This window comes from Dermacentor andersoni, chromosome 3, assembly GCF_023375885.2.
Source record: "Dermacentor andersoni chromosome 3, qqDerAnde1_hic_scaffold, whole genome shotgun sequence".
Taxonomy (NCBI): Eukaryota; Metazoa; Arthropoda; class Arachnida; order Ixodida; family Ixodidae; genus Dermacentor; species Dermacentor andersoni.
Window position 1 is genome coordinate 202,579,650 of NC_092816.1, and position 13,582 is coordinate 202,593,231.

The window sequence follows — 13,582 nt, forward strand, 5'->3', positions numbered from 1 at the left end:
ACGATGACACTATCGTTAGCCACTTCATGGATGTTAGTAAGGTCTCAGCTGCCTCTGGCGAAACATCTGCTGAAGGCCAGCGAGCTGAGGAGGTGAAGGTATCGCCAGCTGTACACACAGCTACATCGATGACTATTCAAGAAGATAGAGTAGCCAACCGTGAAAAGGACCTTTCTGAAACCTGGGCTGAATCACCGCCACTTCGGGACCAACTTCATCCGGCCGAGCATGCTGAAATGAATTAGGCGTCAAAGAAGCGCCCAGCGCAGGTAGATGTTTCGAGTGCTATGGGAAAGAGCCCAGAGTCATCGCGGCGAAGGCGAAGACGCCTCTTCGTGGATCCCCTATGAGTGTAGATGTCACTGTAGTTCATGTAGTTTCTGCAGCTGGGCCTCTTCAACGGGACGGGACAAGTAAAACAAGAGTACCAGTGTCACGTGCAGGCACTGCTCCTTAGTAAAGTCACGGCGGGCGCCCTTCCCATAAAGGGCCCCTCACCAGGTCTGGCCATTTTGAGTTGACGAGTGCATTGCACAAAATTCCCGCTAACGGTCGTGCCTGTCAAGTGCTCAGTGTCTACGCGCCGCAGAAAAAGCTTAAATTGCAAATCAAACGCAATTGCCCTTCTCCGCGTAGGTGCCGCGCTCCCAGCCGCCGTTGGGAATCGTCTATCACGCAAGTACGCCTACGTGCAGGATCGTCCACTCTTAGGGTGAACACGGCTCAGCGTTGCATCGCTCCGCGGAGCGCCAATGTGTCCGGCGCGGCCGCGCATCGAAGCGAAGCGGCGCAGGCGCACAGGATCCTCGGGGGCGTGCTTCGCGTCGTCTGCTACAGCGCTGTAGCGCGCCGCTCTAGGTCTACTGCGAGTGCACTTCACCAAGCGCAGGCGAGCGACGTGGCTTCGCGGCAAAGCGCGCTTCACGCAATGGAACATTTTGCGGCTGGTTTTGTCTAGAGCTTGCGAACAGCCTGCTCAGGCAGTATGCACGAACAGAAACAAGCTTGTCAGCGCATAAGCGACTTCGCTTTCTTTTTTCTTCTAAGTGATGAGGGTAAAATAACGAAGGTAGTTTTTGCGCGCTCTTTATTAGGCTGGGGCCATCTTATTTTACTGCCACAGTTGTTGGTGCAGTGCATCCGGAGGAACCCATCAGACGCGCTTTTCATGATTGGGGTCATGACATGATGAGCCTAGCACGCCGTTTCGCGCATCTCTTGATGCTATAACGAAACTGGTTAATTGACTTAAGAAAATGGCTGGCACCCGTCATAAGTTTCACAGAAAATTAGAGAGGGATTGTTCAATCGTGCACATATAATTGATCATGTTTGCCATCGATTCTGCCATTAAGGAGGGCACAAAAGTACTTCGACAGTAACTAAGGAGTGAGCTGCGCTGCTCCGTGGCGCTCTTATTGCCGTGTTAATGTGGCTCGTAACTATGCAAGGATCGCTTACATGATGTAGGGAACTGCTCTCTCCGGCATAGCCACTGATTCGTCAGTAACATTACGTGCCATTTCATCTTTTTAGACCCAATAAAAAGATGCAACTCATCTTTTTTTGTCATAATTTATATAAGCACGCCGAAGCAGTGCCGGCCACTGTCGCATACGTGTCGCGGGAAGTCGCATTCTCATTTATAGGAATCGTCGATCAGTCCTTTGACAACATTGATAAGATTATGTGAATTGGTGGCGCTGACGCCTTCGTTTTTTATTTTTATTAACTGTAGTCAATGCACACAGAATGCGAATGTTGTTTCTGTCCATTTTCAATCGGTTGGTGAAAGTTAAAAATCCATAATCGACGTGTCTATTCTCCAGCTTACATTATGACTTTCTGGCTAATTAAGTTGTTCTTAGCCTCCAGTTCATTTCACCTTTTCCCCTAAAAATGTAATATGCAAGTTCTCATTAAAATTTTATAACTTGTTGGGGGGTACACGTCCGGAAGTCACCATAAATATGGTGAGTATAAACAACTGATCTATGGTCTTTCTGGATTTATGGTCAACAACTGTGGCAGTAAAATAAGATGTCCCAGCCTAATAAAGAGCGCGCAAAAACTACCTTCGTTATTTTACCCTCATCACTTAGAAGAAAAAAGAAATCGAAGTCGCTTATGCGCTGACAAGCTTGTTTCTGTTCGTGCATATTGCCTGAGCAGGCTGTTCGCAAGCTCTAGACAAAACCTGCCGCAAAATGTTCCATTGCGTGAAGCGCGCTTTGCCGAAAAGCCACCTCGCTCGCCTGCGCTTGGTGAAGTGCACTCGCAGTAGACCTAGAGCGGCGCGCTACAGCGCTGTAGCAGACGACGCGAAGCACGTCCCCGAGGATCCTGTGCGCCTGCGCCGCTTCGCTTCGATGCGCGGCCGCGCCGGACACACTGGCGTTCCGCGGAGCGATGCAACCCTGAGCCGTGTTCACCCTAAGAGTGGACGACCCTGTACATGAAAGTACTGTGACGTCGCTTGTAGTGACGCATGACTTCGAGAATTATTGGAGGCAACATCAGTTCAATCTGTTCTACCAACAGACGAATCAAAGTTTAAAAAAATAATAAAACTTACAAACCTAATGTGTGGGCGTATTTTCTTTTACTTCGTATCGCAGCAAGAGAGATGTACTACTTCACTTTCCTCTGTTATAACGTCGTGCAGTCGCGCGCGCAGGGAGTAAAACTGTGATTTTCTACCGTGTTCCAGCGCCGCGGTCATGCTCTTCCATCCTCTCGCGTGTGCCTCTGTGCTCGTGATTCTGGCACTGACTTAGACCACTAATCAGGTGTCCTCGTGCAAAGTGCACAAAAATGTTTCGCTGCGCGAAACGAGACATCCGCAACAGCTCGTACGCGAGACTGCCACCGAAAGTGCGCCACTTAGTAAAACGCGCGCGAGAGAGAAAAAAAAGCCGGAGGATCGCGTGCCGATGTCGTCGTCACGCGATCCTCCGGCTCTGTTATGGCAGAATACAGAAAATAAATTTCGCTTGCGGAGGATACATGGGGCAATTAACAAGCATGTCGATGTTGGCAGTAACGCCCGCCTCCTGAAACCATGGGATAGCGACATTTCAGATATCTATATCTCTTTTATTAGTCAACTAACTTGAAAAATTATTGCGGTAGAACACTTCTTAGAGGGCAAGCAACAACTTTCACCGTGTAACAAAAATTTGGTATATGACTTGGTGATGGGCCCTTTAACGTTTGGAACACTGAATGCTCGCACTTAGCGAAGGCAGGGTCAGCTGCTGCACTTGTTCCGCAGCCGAGCATTGCAGGTCATTGCAACTGAGGAAAGAAAAATTAGAGCAGATCCAACGAGGTGGAATCTACATAAAGCAAACTTTTGTGTGAGTGCAGAAAGAGTCGAAGCATGAGTTTACACACACACGCACACACACGCACACACACACACGCACACACACACGCACACACGCACGCACGCACACACGCACGCACACACGCACACACGCACACACACACGCACACACACACGCACGCACACACACACACACACGCACGCACGCACGCACACACACACACACACACACACACACACACACACACACACACACACAAAAGTGGTGGTTTAGACAAACAATACCGATTCTTTTGTTAAACGAAGTCGCTGACAACTAGCGTGTACGCCGGAGTCCTTAAACGGTTTCTAAGGCAGCCTGCGGATACGTACGTAGCGCAATTCGAGAATGCTTGGAGACGAGCTTTTCTTTCTCCTTTCCTTCTTTTTTTTTACAATGCAGCTTTTAGGCTCCCGTTCTTGCGTTGTGCGTCAGCATCTTGGGCGTAACCGAGCAAACGAGCACAGGGGAGGGTGAAAGAGAAAACTAAGAGCGCAGCGGGGTTAAAGACGCCGATAGGAAAGAAAGCGCGAGGAGGAAAGCGCAGGAGGAGATGTGGCGAAAGCGTGAGAAGAAAAGTGTAGCGCCCCGCATGACGAGCTCTGTGGCAACGCACGCTACGAGAGGATGCCAAAGTATACAGCGCACGTCTCCATCGATAAGACATGCGCCGAACGTGTGAACTCATACCACATATGCAAACACTCCATGAGCAGAGGTCTCTGTGCGGCGCCTGCTGTGAACCGCGCCGACGTGCCACCCAAGCGCTGCCTCTCGCGATCTCCCAATCAGCCAGGTAGTTGCGCAAAAGTTCCTTCCGTTTGCAATGATCCACACGAGACAGATTGTCTGTGCCAGCCACGCTACTCCCGACGTTCTCTTCCAGGTATAAACCGTGTTCAGTCATCCACAAAAGCTTGTGCACCACGGGACCACACAAAACGTTTCATTTCCGAGCACCCTTTAACAGTAGTCAGTAAAACGGAACATCAGAGGGTTGTTCCCATATACAAGTCGAGGCTGTAAATGCGTGTACTAGGATGCGCTGTGAGGCTGGCCCAGATATCCAGCTTTTTTAAGATCTCATGTTGCATAATATTTTGTGGTTGACGGTACTATGTGTTCATAACACAAAACATTGACAAGCGAAATGAAAACATGCTTGCAGCTGCGCTCAAATTTTACATTACAGTGTACCGTAATCGTCGTTAAATTTTTAGAGCGTGACTCTTAGGCGCCCCTTCCTGCGTTGAGCATCGGCGTTATCGGCGTAACCGAGCGAACGAGCTCAGAGAAGGGTAAAAGAGCGAACACGAAGGGCAGCGGGGGATGAAAGACGGTGATAGGGAAGAGAGCGCGATGAGGAGAGCAGAGAAGGATGGTGTAGCGGAACCATGAGACGGAAAATCGGATTAGGGTACGGCGAAAGCGTGAGAAGAAAAGCGTGGTGCCGCGCAAGACAGGCTCTGGGGCAACGACCGCTACAATATGGTGCCAGAGTAGCGGGCCGTCTAAAGCCCCTTGAACTTCGTAAAGTAGCGTCACGCTTTGAAGAATGCCGCCTCCTTCTAGCGTGCGCTGGCCGAGGCCGATACCGCGTCGCTATCGGCCTGATAGCATCACGTGGGCCCTCGCGCCGTGCTCCAGCGCCATTTTCGCTCGAGAAGCGTCCACGGAGTGGCGAGGAGCGCATGTTGGCCCCGTTGCTGCGCTCGAGTGGTGTAGGCGGCGCCACGGTAGAGGAGGGAGCGTGAAAGAGAGGAGAAACGAGGAGGAGTGAAGGCGGAGGAGGAGACTGTCGCTACTTTACGAAGTTTTAGGGATTTTAAGGGGTTTTTGGGGACATCGTCTGTTCACCGAGATCTCGCCGTGGCGGCTGCTGTGCATTGCGCCCACGCGATACCCACGCGCTGTCTCTCGCGATCTACCGATACTGAGGCAGTCGCCGCACACTTCGATGCGTTTGGGACATGCCGCACGGGAGAAAATTGTGCGCACCAGCTAATATAGTGCGAAATAAAAACACGTATAGAGCTGCGTTGAAATTTCGCATTAGGGAATATCGTAATCGTAGGTGAATTTTTTTTTTTTTTTTTTTTTGTTACAGCGAAGCTGTATATGGCTAGGTTCTGATGAAAAATATGTCCGTGGGCTAGAGCCATGTACATCGAGAATTTTTCCCATACAGGGGCCAATCCCGAAGATTGTGCGATACCGGGCCGGCCCACGGCGCAAGTGCAACATGCGTTAAGCACTCCGCCAACTTGCAAAAATAAGTTTAATATCTTAAGTCCAAATACAATCCATATCAGATATTAAGCTGATAGGAACAGATACTACACTTTGAACCGCGTCGGCCATGTCTACATTCGCACCACCCTCTCTTTGTAGGCAATCCAAGCGCTTTCGTGTCTCCTTTCCTTTCCTTTCGCTCTCACATGGGGGCGGTGGCGTAAGCCATGGTCTGTGTTGTGTGTGACCGCTTGTGGTTTTCGAGTGACCTCATAACCATTACTGCAGTGCGGGACATCGACCAACGCACGATGGCCTAGGCTACGATGAAACAGTCTGTGCCATCAGTGCGGCGAGGTGCGTCTGTTCTACGGGCCGGGGTTCGTTAGTAAAAGGTTTCATGTCGCGTTTTCCAACAATACATGGCTATGCATACCCTCCGGTGCCTCATCATCTTCCGAGGCTCAACATCGTAGAGGAGCGACTAGTCGCGCCTCGCCTCCCATTTATGTGCATACGGCGTTTGACGCACGGCAATGGAGAGTTCGCCATTAAGGGGCCCACCTACACAGCTTTGCTGGTTATCCACCTTCACAAAGTGTAATGACACTGAATTTCTTTTTGTTTTTTCATCTTCAATCGACGTGGTAAGTTGCTACTCTAACTCGGAACAGCGCGGCGCGGTGGCAGTCAAACCATTGATGACGAAAGAAATAGTAAAATAGAAATAAATTATCTGTATATTGCGACGTATTTTGCTTTTTTGCCTATCAGTCGTACGCCAAGTTCGTTATTTTATTTCTGTGGACAAGCATGGATGTAGCGAGTACAGCAACTCCCGTACAGTAGTTATCCGTTATTCGGTGCCTACAATGTATTTAAACAGTGGGAAACAATCACATAAACCTTAGATAGGTTATAAGCAGCTTTATATTGCTGCCGTGACAGACTGGCCTTTGAAGTCCGAGTGAACCGAGGTAGGGACGCACAATAGGTGCACAGCACGAGAACGGACCCTTGTGACGCAGCAACGGACCAAGCATTTTCGATTATCACTGCAATTAGAGATAAATCATTTCAAAGTATAAACACCCGCCGCGGTGGCTTAGCGACAATGGTGTTGCGTTGCTAAGCACAACATCGCGGGATCAAACTCCGGCCGCAGCGGCCGCATTTCCCTGGTGGCCACAATTAATCTGTAGGCCGCCACTATGGCGTGCGCGACATCAAATCGCGGTTTTGGCACGTAAAAACGCAGAATTCCTCCATTCAAAGTACAAAGAACACGTGGAGTGCCCTTGGCGTGGATGGAGCAGGACTGCGGAATCGCATCACCGATCGGAAGCCCCTTCTCAAAAACCCAATTGGCTGCTGTGCGAATAGTCTTGCCTGAACTCGTCTGAAATTTGGCTGTTCACCGCTCCCGCAGAAGTGGGAAGGGTTGAAGCATCTAGCCTAAACTTCAATGAATCGGCTATGTGATGCCGATGGGACCAGCAGAAGGTTGTGCCGCGTGGTTTGCACGCGCTTTAATCCGCAAAACATAAAAGTGTATGCCCATCTAATACGCGTTGGGCAGGGAGGGGGCGTTGATTCCAGACGAAAGCCGAAGTTCACCAGTAAGAATTAGTGAGAATAACCAGATAAAGTAATTTATGATGCACCAACAGCTGATTAACTAACCATTCAATTACTAAACTCAGATTCGTGCTATTTTCAAACAAGATTTTTCTCCCGTTCATACAGCGAAAGACATCGCACAGCTATTGACAGAGCGATTGATACTGCGACTTCAATGGTGAGCGAAGAGTGGGGACACAAGCATTATAGAACATTACTGGATTAGTATGAAGGACCTATAGAAGCTGTCCTTGGACTTGGTGCTCTCTAACCAACTGTGGTAGGTATTACAAAAAATGTGGAAGCGCCTTCACGGCGGCACCACCTTCATCGAGGCTTTCTACAGGCATATGTCTCAAAGAATGGCATGATGCTTTATTAGGCCAACTGATGCGCAAAACGGAAAAGACGACTAAGCACTGTTATGATGCCAGTGTCTTTTCAGTCACACCGCCCTACTGCAACATACGTGCGGCAAGCGCTACAGTAGAATGCCCACGCTCTGCGAACCCCTTTCGATCGGCACGAGTTTCAGACAGAACATGCTGCAACCAAGACAACTGAGCCAGAACGAGCGGCGAGGGCAAGGGTCAAATCATAATTGCAGCCAAGGAGCAGATAACTGCGAAGGTAGTGCCGCCTCGCCTAGATGTCAGCACAGCAAGAAAGCGCCGATGTTGTCGGCAAATCGAAATTTCTGCATTCATTTGACCATCGGTAATATTAGCCCAAATATAGCCAGCTATCCAAATCAAATTTTCAATGCTAAAGAGGACAAAACGTTGCCCCGTTTGGTTCATAATAGCCTGCTCTGGCAAACTGACTCCGGGACAGACGGAGGCGATCTTATTGTAGGAGTGTTATCGGTCGCGGCGCAGTAAATAAGGCAAGTGCAACCGCGTAGACAACTTTTTCTGAAGGGGTTGGCAGCGCGCCCTACTGCTTCGGGAGAAATTCGGTAGAAACTTCTCGGGCATTATGCATTGTTTCAAGGTCGATATATCGGGAATAGGTGCTATTTTTCTTCAGTGTAACCGTACTTTTTGCTATGTATTTTCATTGCACCATTACAGTGTTCAGAAATTGTTTGATGGTAAAGTTAACTTGACCTAAACGAAATTCAATATAGTTGGGTTCAACTGCAGTCTATTTCGCAAAAAAAAAAAGAATATTGTAGAACTATGCTTTAGGTCACCTTGCAGGATAGACTTCATGCACATGTCTAGCGTATAATCCGGAAATCCGCAGAATATGTGCGCCTGTACTGAAAAAGAAGTAACGAATTCGTCCGACTATTTTTCGGACACTTGTAGAAAGACCGACAGAACCATAAGGTAGTGAGCAATGAAGCGAAAGATAACACACACGCGAGATATTTGTTTTTGAAAACAATGCCTTCTTAGCTAACATCTAAGTGGTAATTTCAAACAAGGAAGGGGAGTCTAGGATATCAGTATCAGTGTATCCTGAAAAAAAGGCCCTTTCACGCCTTCAGAACATCGTAGCGAGTTGCAAGAGGTGGCAAAATGAAACAAAAAGCTAGAATTAGTTGCAGAGTAGGTAAACAAGCGGTATGAGCATAATTAGCGTAAGTATACTTCAAAATAACCTCATTCCACAATACCCCGTTATAGAGCGCACGGCCGTAAATAGTAAAAACCACACGTTTAGGCAAAGCCACCATACGGCACACTTTGGGGAAATGCCGCTAGTTGGCTTGGATTAAGCAGGGCTCGTGCGAGGCAATGATGTCTGGAAAGTTGCTACGGTGGCGCCCACAAGAAGCGAAAACTGCCGCAGAATAGGTAAAACTTAATGGTAGGGGAGTGATACGCGCCAATAAAGTCGAAAAGTAATGTTATTGCCGCATAGACTGGACCATCTGAGCGATGGGCCCACCTGGGCTATTGGTATTAAAAGGAAATGGTCAACAAGGCATTGGCACTAAAGAAGACAAGATCGACGTACTTGCGTGTGAAATTCCACAAAGTGGAATACAGTGTAAGTGAATCATGAACACGAAAAAGAAACATAATAAACATTTATTTACGAAAATATTTGAAGAACCATATACGTCGACCTTGAATTTAGCGTCGACGCTTGGTTGACCCTTTTTTTTTTTTTAATTGTGGAATTAGGAATGAGCCTGAAATATGCCATTTGCTTAACACTAGAAGAAAGCAGTGTCCGCATTCCCAGCTTTCGCTTGCAAGGTTTCTTTACAATGGGCCGGTCGCCTCTGGTAATAATGTGTTTAGCATCAGGATAAGCTGGATTTTTTTCTGTTACGAGCAACTCTAGCGTAAGAGCATATTGTGAATACCGGCTGTTTCCGTCGATGGAACCAGAACAAATATCATCCGCGTTCGGCTTGCCTTTCTCGATAAATATATAAAGAATAGCGTTTCCGTATCTATTCGCATTATCGCAACGACACTTCAACGGCGCCTTAAACAGTTATCTCTATTGAACAGGAGAACAGGACCAAATTATAGCGCTGCCGCTTTCACTTGCTGCGTTCGACTTACCTTCTGCATCGAATGTCTTGCACTTTCCATCCGGTGACAGCATACCGAGACGCAGGTACGCTAGCGACGTAGCAGGTCTGAGAGCAACCATACTTCCTCCGACAATGGCTGCCTCGCACTGCCCAGAACGCATTGCCAACACGGCATGATTAAGGGCCGACAGTGTCGATGAGCACGCTGTGTCCACGGTGACGCTCGGGCCTAGAAATGTGGCAAAACATTTTGGAATCACCCACTCAAGCAACACTGTTGGTTCAGATTGTTGGTTACATTACACTGTTGGTTACAACACTCTTAACTAGGTGAACGAGAGGACAGGTAAAATCTCCCTGAAGCTTGTGTACTTGGGCACACGGGACCTCGTGGCCTGTTTACCGCGTGTCCCTCACCCTCCTTCCTTTTTTTTTACTACCAGCAACGAAAAGGAAACCCAAGGGTGGCATTAAATAAACGAGTCACGCATCTCATCTGATCAGCAACATATGAAGCCCGAAGGCGATCGTCGCACCCTCACTCCAGAAGCCGCGGCGGCAGTCTGTTCGCCTCAACGGTGTTATACGTTATGCACTCGTCTCGATCCAACATAATTCATGGAATTCGTGTGAAGGCGATAAATGGACCGCAGGGTCTTCATACGTAGAGTACAGCTGTGTGCTCTGGAAGGAACAGCAGCAGTAATGGACAGGTTCCGCGAAAGAACTGTCCCGGAAAATAAATGACCTTGCAAGAAATGGCCCCCCTTGTAAAGCAGAAAACACGGCCTCAGCGGCCACATGCCAGCAGTGCTGCAATCACACGTCACCTGACAATAATTGAATCCAGCACATTGACATCAAAAATATTCGTATACAGAAGACCTTTACGTATGTATCACCAACAGCAAGCACGGAAGGGGAGATTACAGAGAGCAAGACACAAAAGGTAGGTCGGAAAAATTTCCCCCTGTAGTTCAGCGGCTCTACTTGCCTGTCATTTGGAAACATGATTGGTCACTCTGAACCGACAGTGTTGGAGGCAATCGACGACTTGTGATTTGAACAAACGACTGCGACCGAAAAAGTTACCCAGTACAGAGACGGCGCTTCCCATAGGAAAGAAGCAAATAGGCGCTCATCGCCATCGCCTTACAAGGCCATCTTTAGAACTTATCTGCACGCTATATTTCTGGGACGGACAAAAACAATTTATGGGTGCTGTTTGACAAAGAGCAGTCCTTGCGAAAGGACACAAGTGCTCGCGCAGGATTTCATTACTAAGCCGAACCGCAACACTCTCCTGGTGAAAGCCTTTCATAGCGTCGTTTTTGTTCATGCATAGTGACACCACCCACGGATTATCTGATCTTATCATTTGACTGTGCGACTGTGCGTGTGTCACCTAAATCTAAGTATAGGAGCGTTTTTACTTTCTGCCGTCTTTGGCCGAGATCAAACCCCAGACTCCTGCCTCAGCAACGCAATGCCGTAGCCACTATGCCACCGCGGTGTGCCTCGCGCCAATTACACCACCGTCGATTTCTTTGCTTCAGTGGCAACTTCGCTCAGTAAACACTTCCGGAAAGTTTAACAAACTTATTATATCTCATTTACAAATAAGTTTTTCGAGGAGTGATTTTCTCACTTGGAGCCATTCTTTTCGACGAATAGTTTTCCCAGTGGCCATCCCATCTGGCGGCTTTCTCTATTTTTTCGGGGGACAATATTTCCGGGAATATTTTTGAGCAATTTCTCGTGGCTTCTGGAGAGCAGTGCTGCGCATGCGCGAGGAGCAGTGACGTCACACGGCGCACAACTGTCACGCCGGAGCCGCCGCGCGCGCCTCGCTGGTCTGCGCATTCCAGAGCAGTGACGTCATAGCCGCGGAAGACACACTGACTCCGACGCGTGCCCAGCTGCGCGCCTCCGTTGCGCAGTAGCCAAGTCTGACGCTGAGCCGGAGCCGCTTGATAGTGCCTCTCATTTCATGCGCATGCGCAGAGGTACCAGTGGGGGTACACATAGAGCGGGGCATTTGCCCCTGTGGTATAGCCATGGAGAAGGACAGCCAAATTGCTGCTCAGCGGCGCAGAAGAGCGGCAAAGCTTAACTCATCGGATCCAGAAGTAGTTGCCTGGCGATTAGCGGTTGAGTGTAGGAAGAGCGAACAGAAGGCTAAACGTGCTGCGGAGACACCGGAGCAAAGGGAAGGAAGGAAGAAAAAAAACTTTATTTAAGGCCAACATTAAGGCCCACTGAAGTAGAGCGCCTGCCCCGCTAAGGCTCGTTGTTCATCCTCCGAGTCCGAGTGAAGCCAAGCACTCCAGGAAGGAGGGGGAGGGTAAGGAAAATGAGGAGAGGTAATGGCAGTGTTACATGAGTACAGAATGTGTTCTGCACCTGCCCTTATCTCCGGACAGTTGGGGCAGTGAGCTGTGCTACGCCAACCGAAGTTGTAGAGCATTAGTGGCGTGAGAAGAGTGTTCGTTTGAACTTAATGAAGGACATGTGCTTGTTCCGTGTTGAGTGAGGAGTGAGGTTGGGGCAAACTAGTGCGGTTTTCCTTAATGTTCTTGTAGTATTCAGCTATTTGCGCTTTGTACGTTGCAGCATCTTCCAGTGTCGTTGGATTTGGCCAGGGAATCGAGGGCGCCCGGAGGTTAATTTCGCGGGCACACTGATGAACCAACTCATTTCCCTCGATCCCAGCATAACCAGGCACCCAACGCAGGGTGATTGTAATGTTCGGTTTGCGGTTACAGGATTCTGTTAAGATGTTATGTAGGTGTGTTTCCAACAGTCGGTGTTGTATGTTGCGAATGGCTTTGCTGGAGTCGGTAAAAAGGTTGATGTTACTGGAGTGGTGCTTAGTGAGCAGAGAGGCTTCTTGTATGGCATATATTATCGCATGAGTCTCCAGAGTTGCTATGTTGGGATGGTTGGAAAATGGCCCAGCTGTTTGGATGATCGGTGCTGTCTGTCCAGGTGTATATATTGCATACGCGTATGATCCCATGTCAGAGCGTGTGGCGTCCGTGTATATCGTGATGAATTTCCTGTCTATATGGTGATGTTTTGCTTGCGCTTGACGTCGACCGCCATGTAGGTGTGGCGTCATATTTTTTGGTATGTTTGTAAATGCAACGTTGCGTGATAGCGGAGGGCTTTGGTTAACTGGTGTCAACTGGATAGGGGCGATCCCTGCTGGTTTCAATATGTCGCATCCTTGCTCCGTACAAGACAGTCGCGCTACTTGTCTGTCTCGGTGTTGTGTTAGTTCTGCGAAAGTGTGAAAGAGGCCCGTTTGTTGAAGGCGATCATTTGAGGTGTATATCGGTAGGCCCAGGGCGGCCTTGTGAAGGGCGTTGAGTGAAGATTCGAGTTTTCGAGTTTGTGTTTGTGTCAATGTTAGGAATGGGGCGGTGTACAGAAGCCTACTATACACGAGCGCAGTCACGAGCTGTGTTGCTTGTTCTTCTCTCAGTCCATGTTTTTTGCTAGTGATCCTTCGCATTAGGTGCGTGAGATTTCGGCAGTCTTTTTCATATTGTATAACGTTAGAATTAGCATTGTTGTGATTTATGATAAATCCGAGCATTCGGCACGATGTAACCTTTGGTATATGCTTGCCTAATAAGGTGAGTTGTATCAGGGCGTTTGTTTTCTTTTGGTAATGTGTTCGATTCATGAGGAGAAGTTCCGACTTTTCTGCTGACGGTTCGAGTCCGGCTTTATGTAAGTGGTTAACTATGGTCTCGACGCCTTTCTGGAGGGTCGTTTCGACGTTCCCTGGAGATCCGGTTTCGCACCATAGGGTAATATCGTCGGCGTAGAAAGTGTGGTGAAGGTTAGGGATTAT

At 48.6% G+C, this 13,582-nt stretch overlaps 1 protein-coding gene and 1 pseudogene across 1 annotated transcript in view; both read right to left on the minus strand.

Annotated features, from left to right (window-relative positions):
- The window catches only part of LOC126524738 (fatty acid synthase-like), a 307,228-nt gene that overhangs the window by 237,967 nt on the left and 55,679 nt on the right, over positions 1 to 13,582 (minus strand). The window contains exon 3 of the mRNA XM_050173018.3: positions 9,749 to 9,949. Within this exon, the coding sequence (XP_050028975.3) occupies positions 9,749 to 9,949 (201 nt within the window). The remainder of the gene's footprint in view (positions 1 to 9,748; positions 9,950 to 13,582) is intronic.
- Positions 5,550 to 5,729, minus strand: LOC126524774 (U2 spliceosomal RNA; annotated as a pseudogene).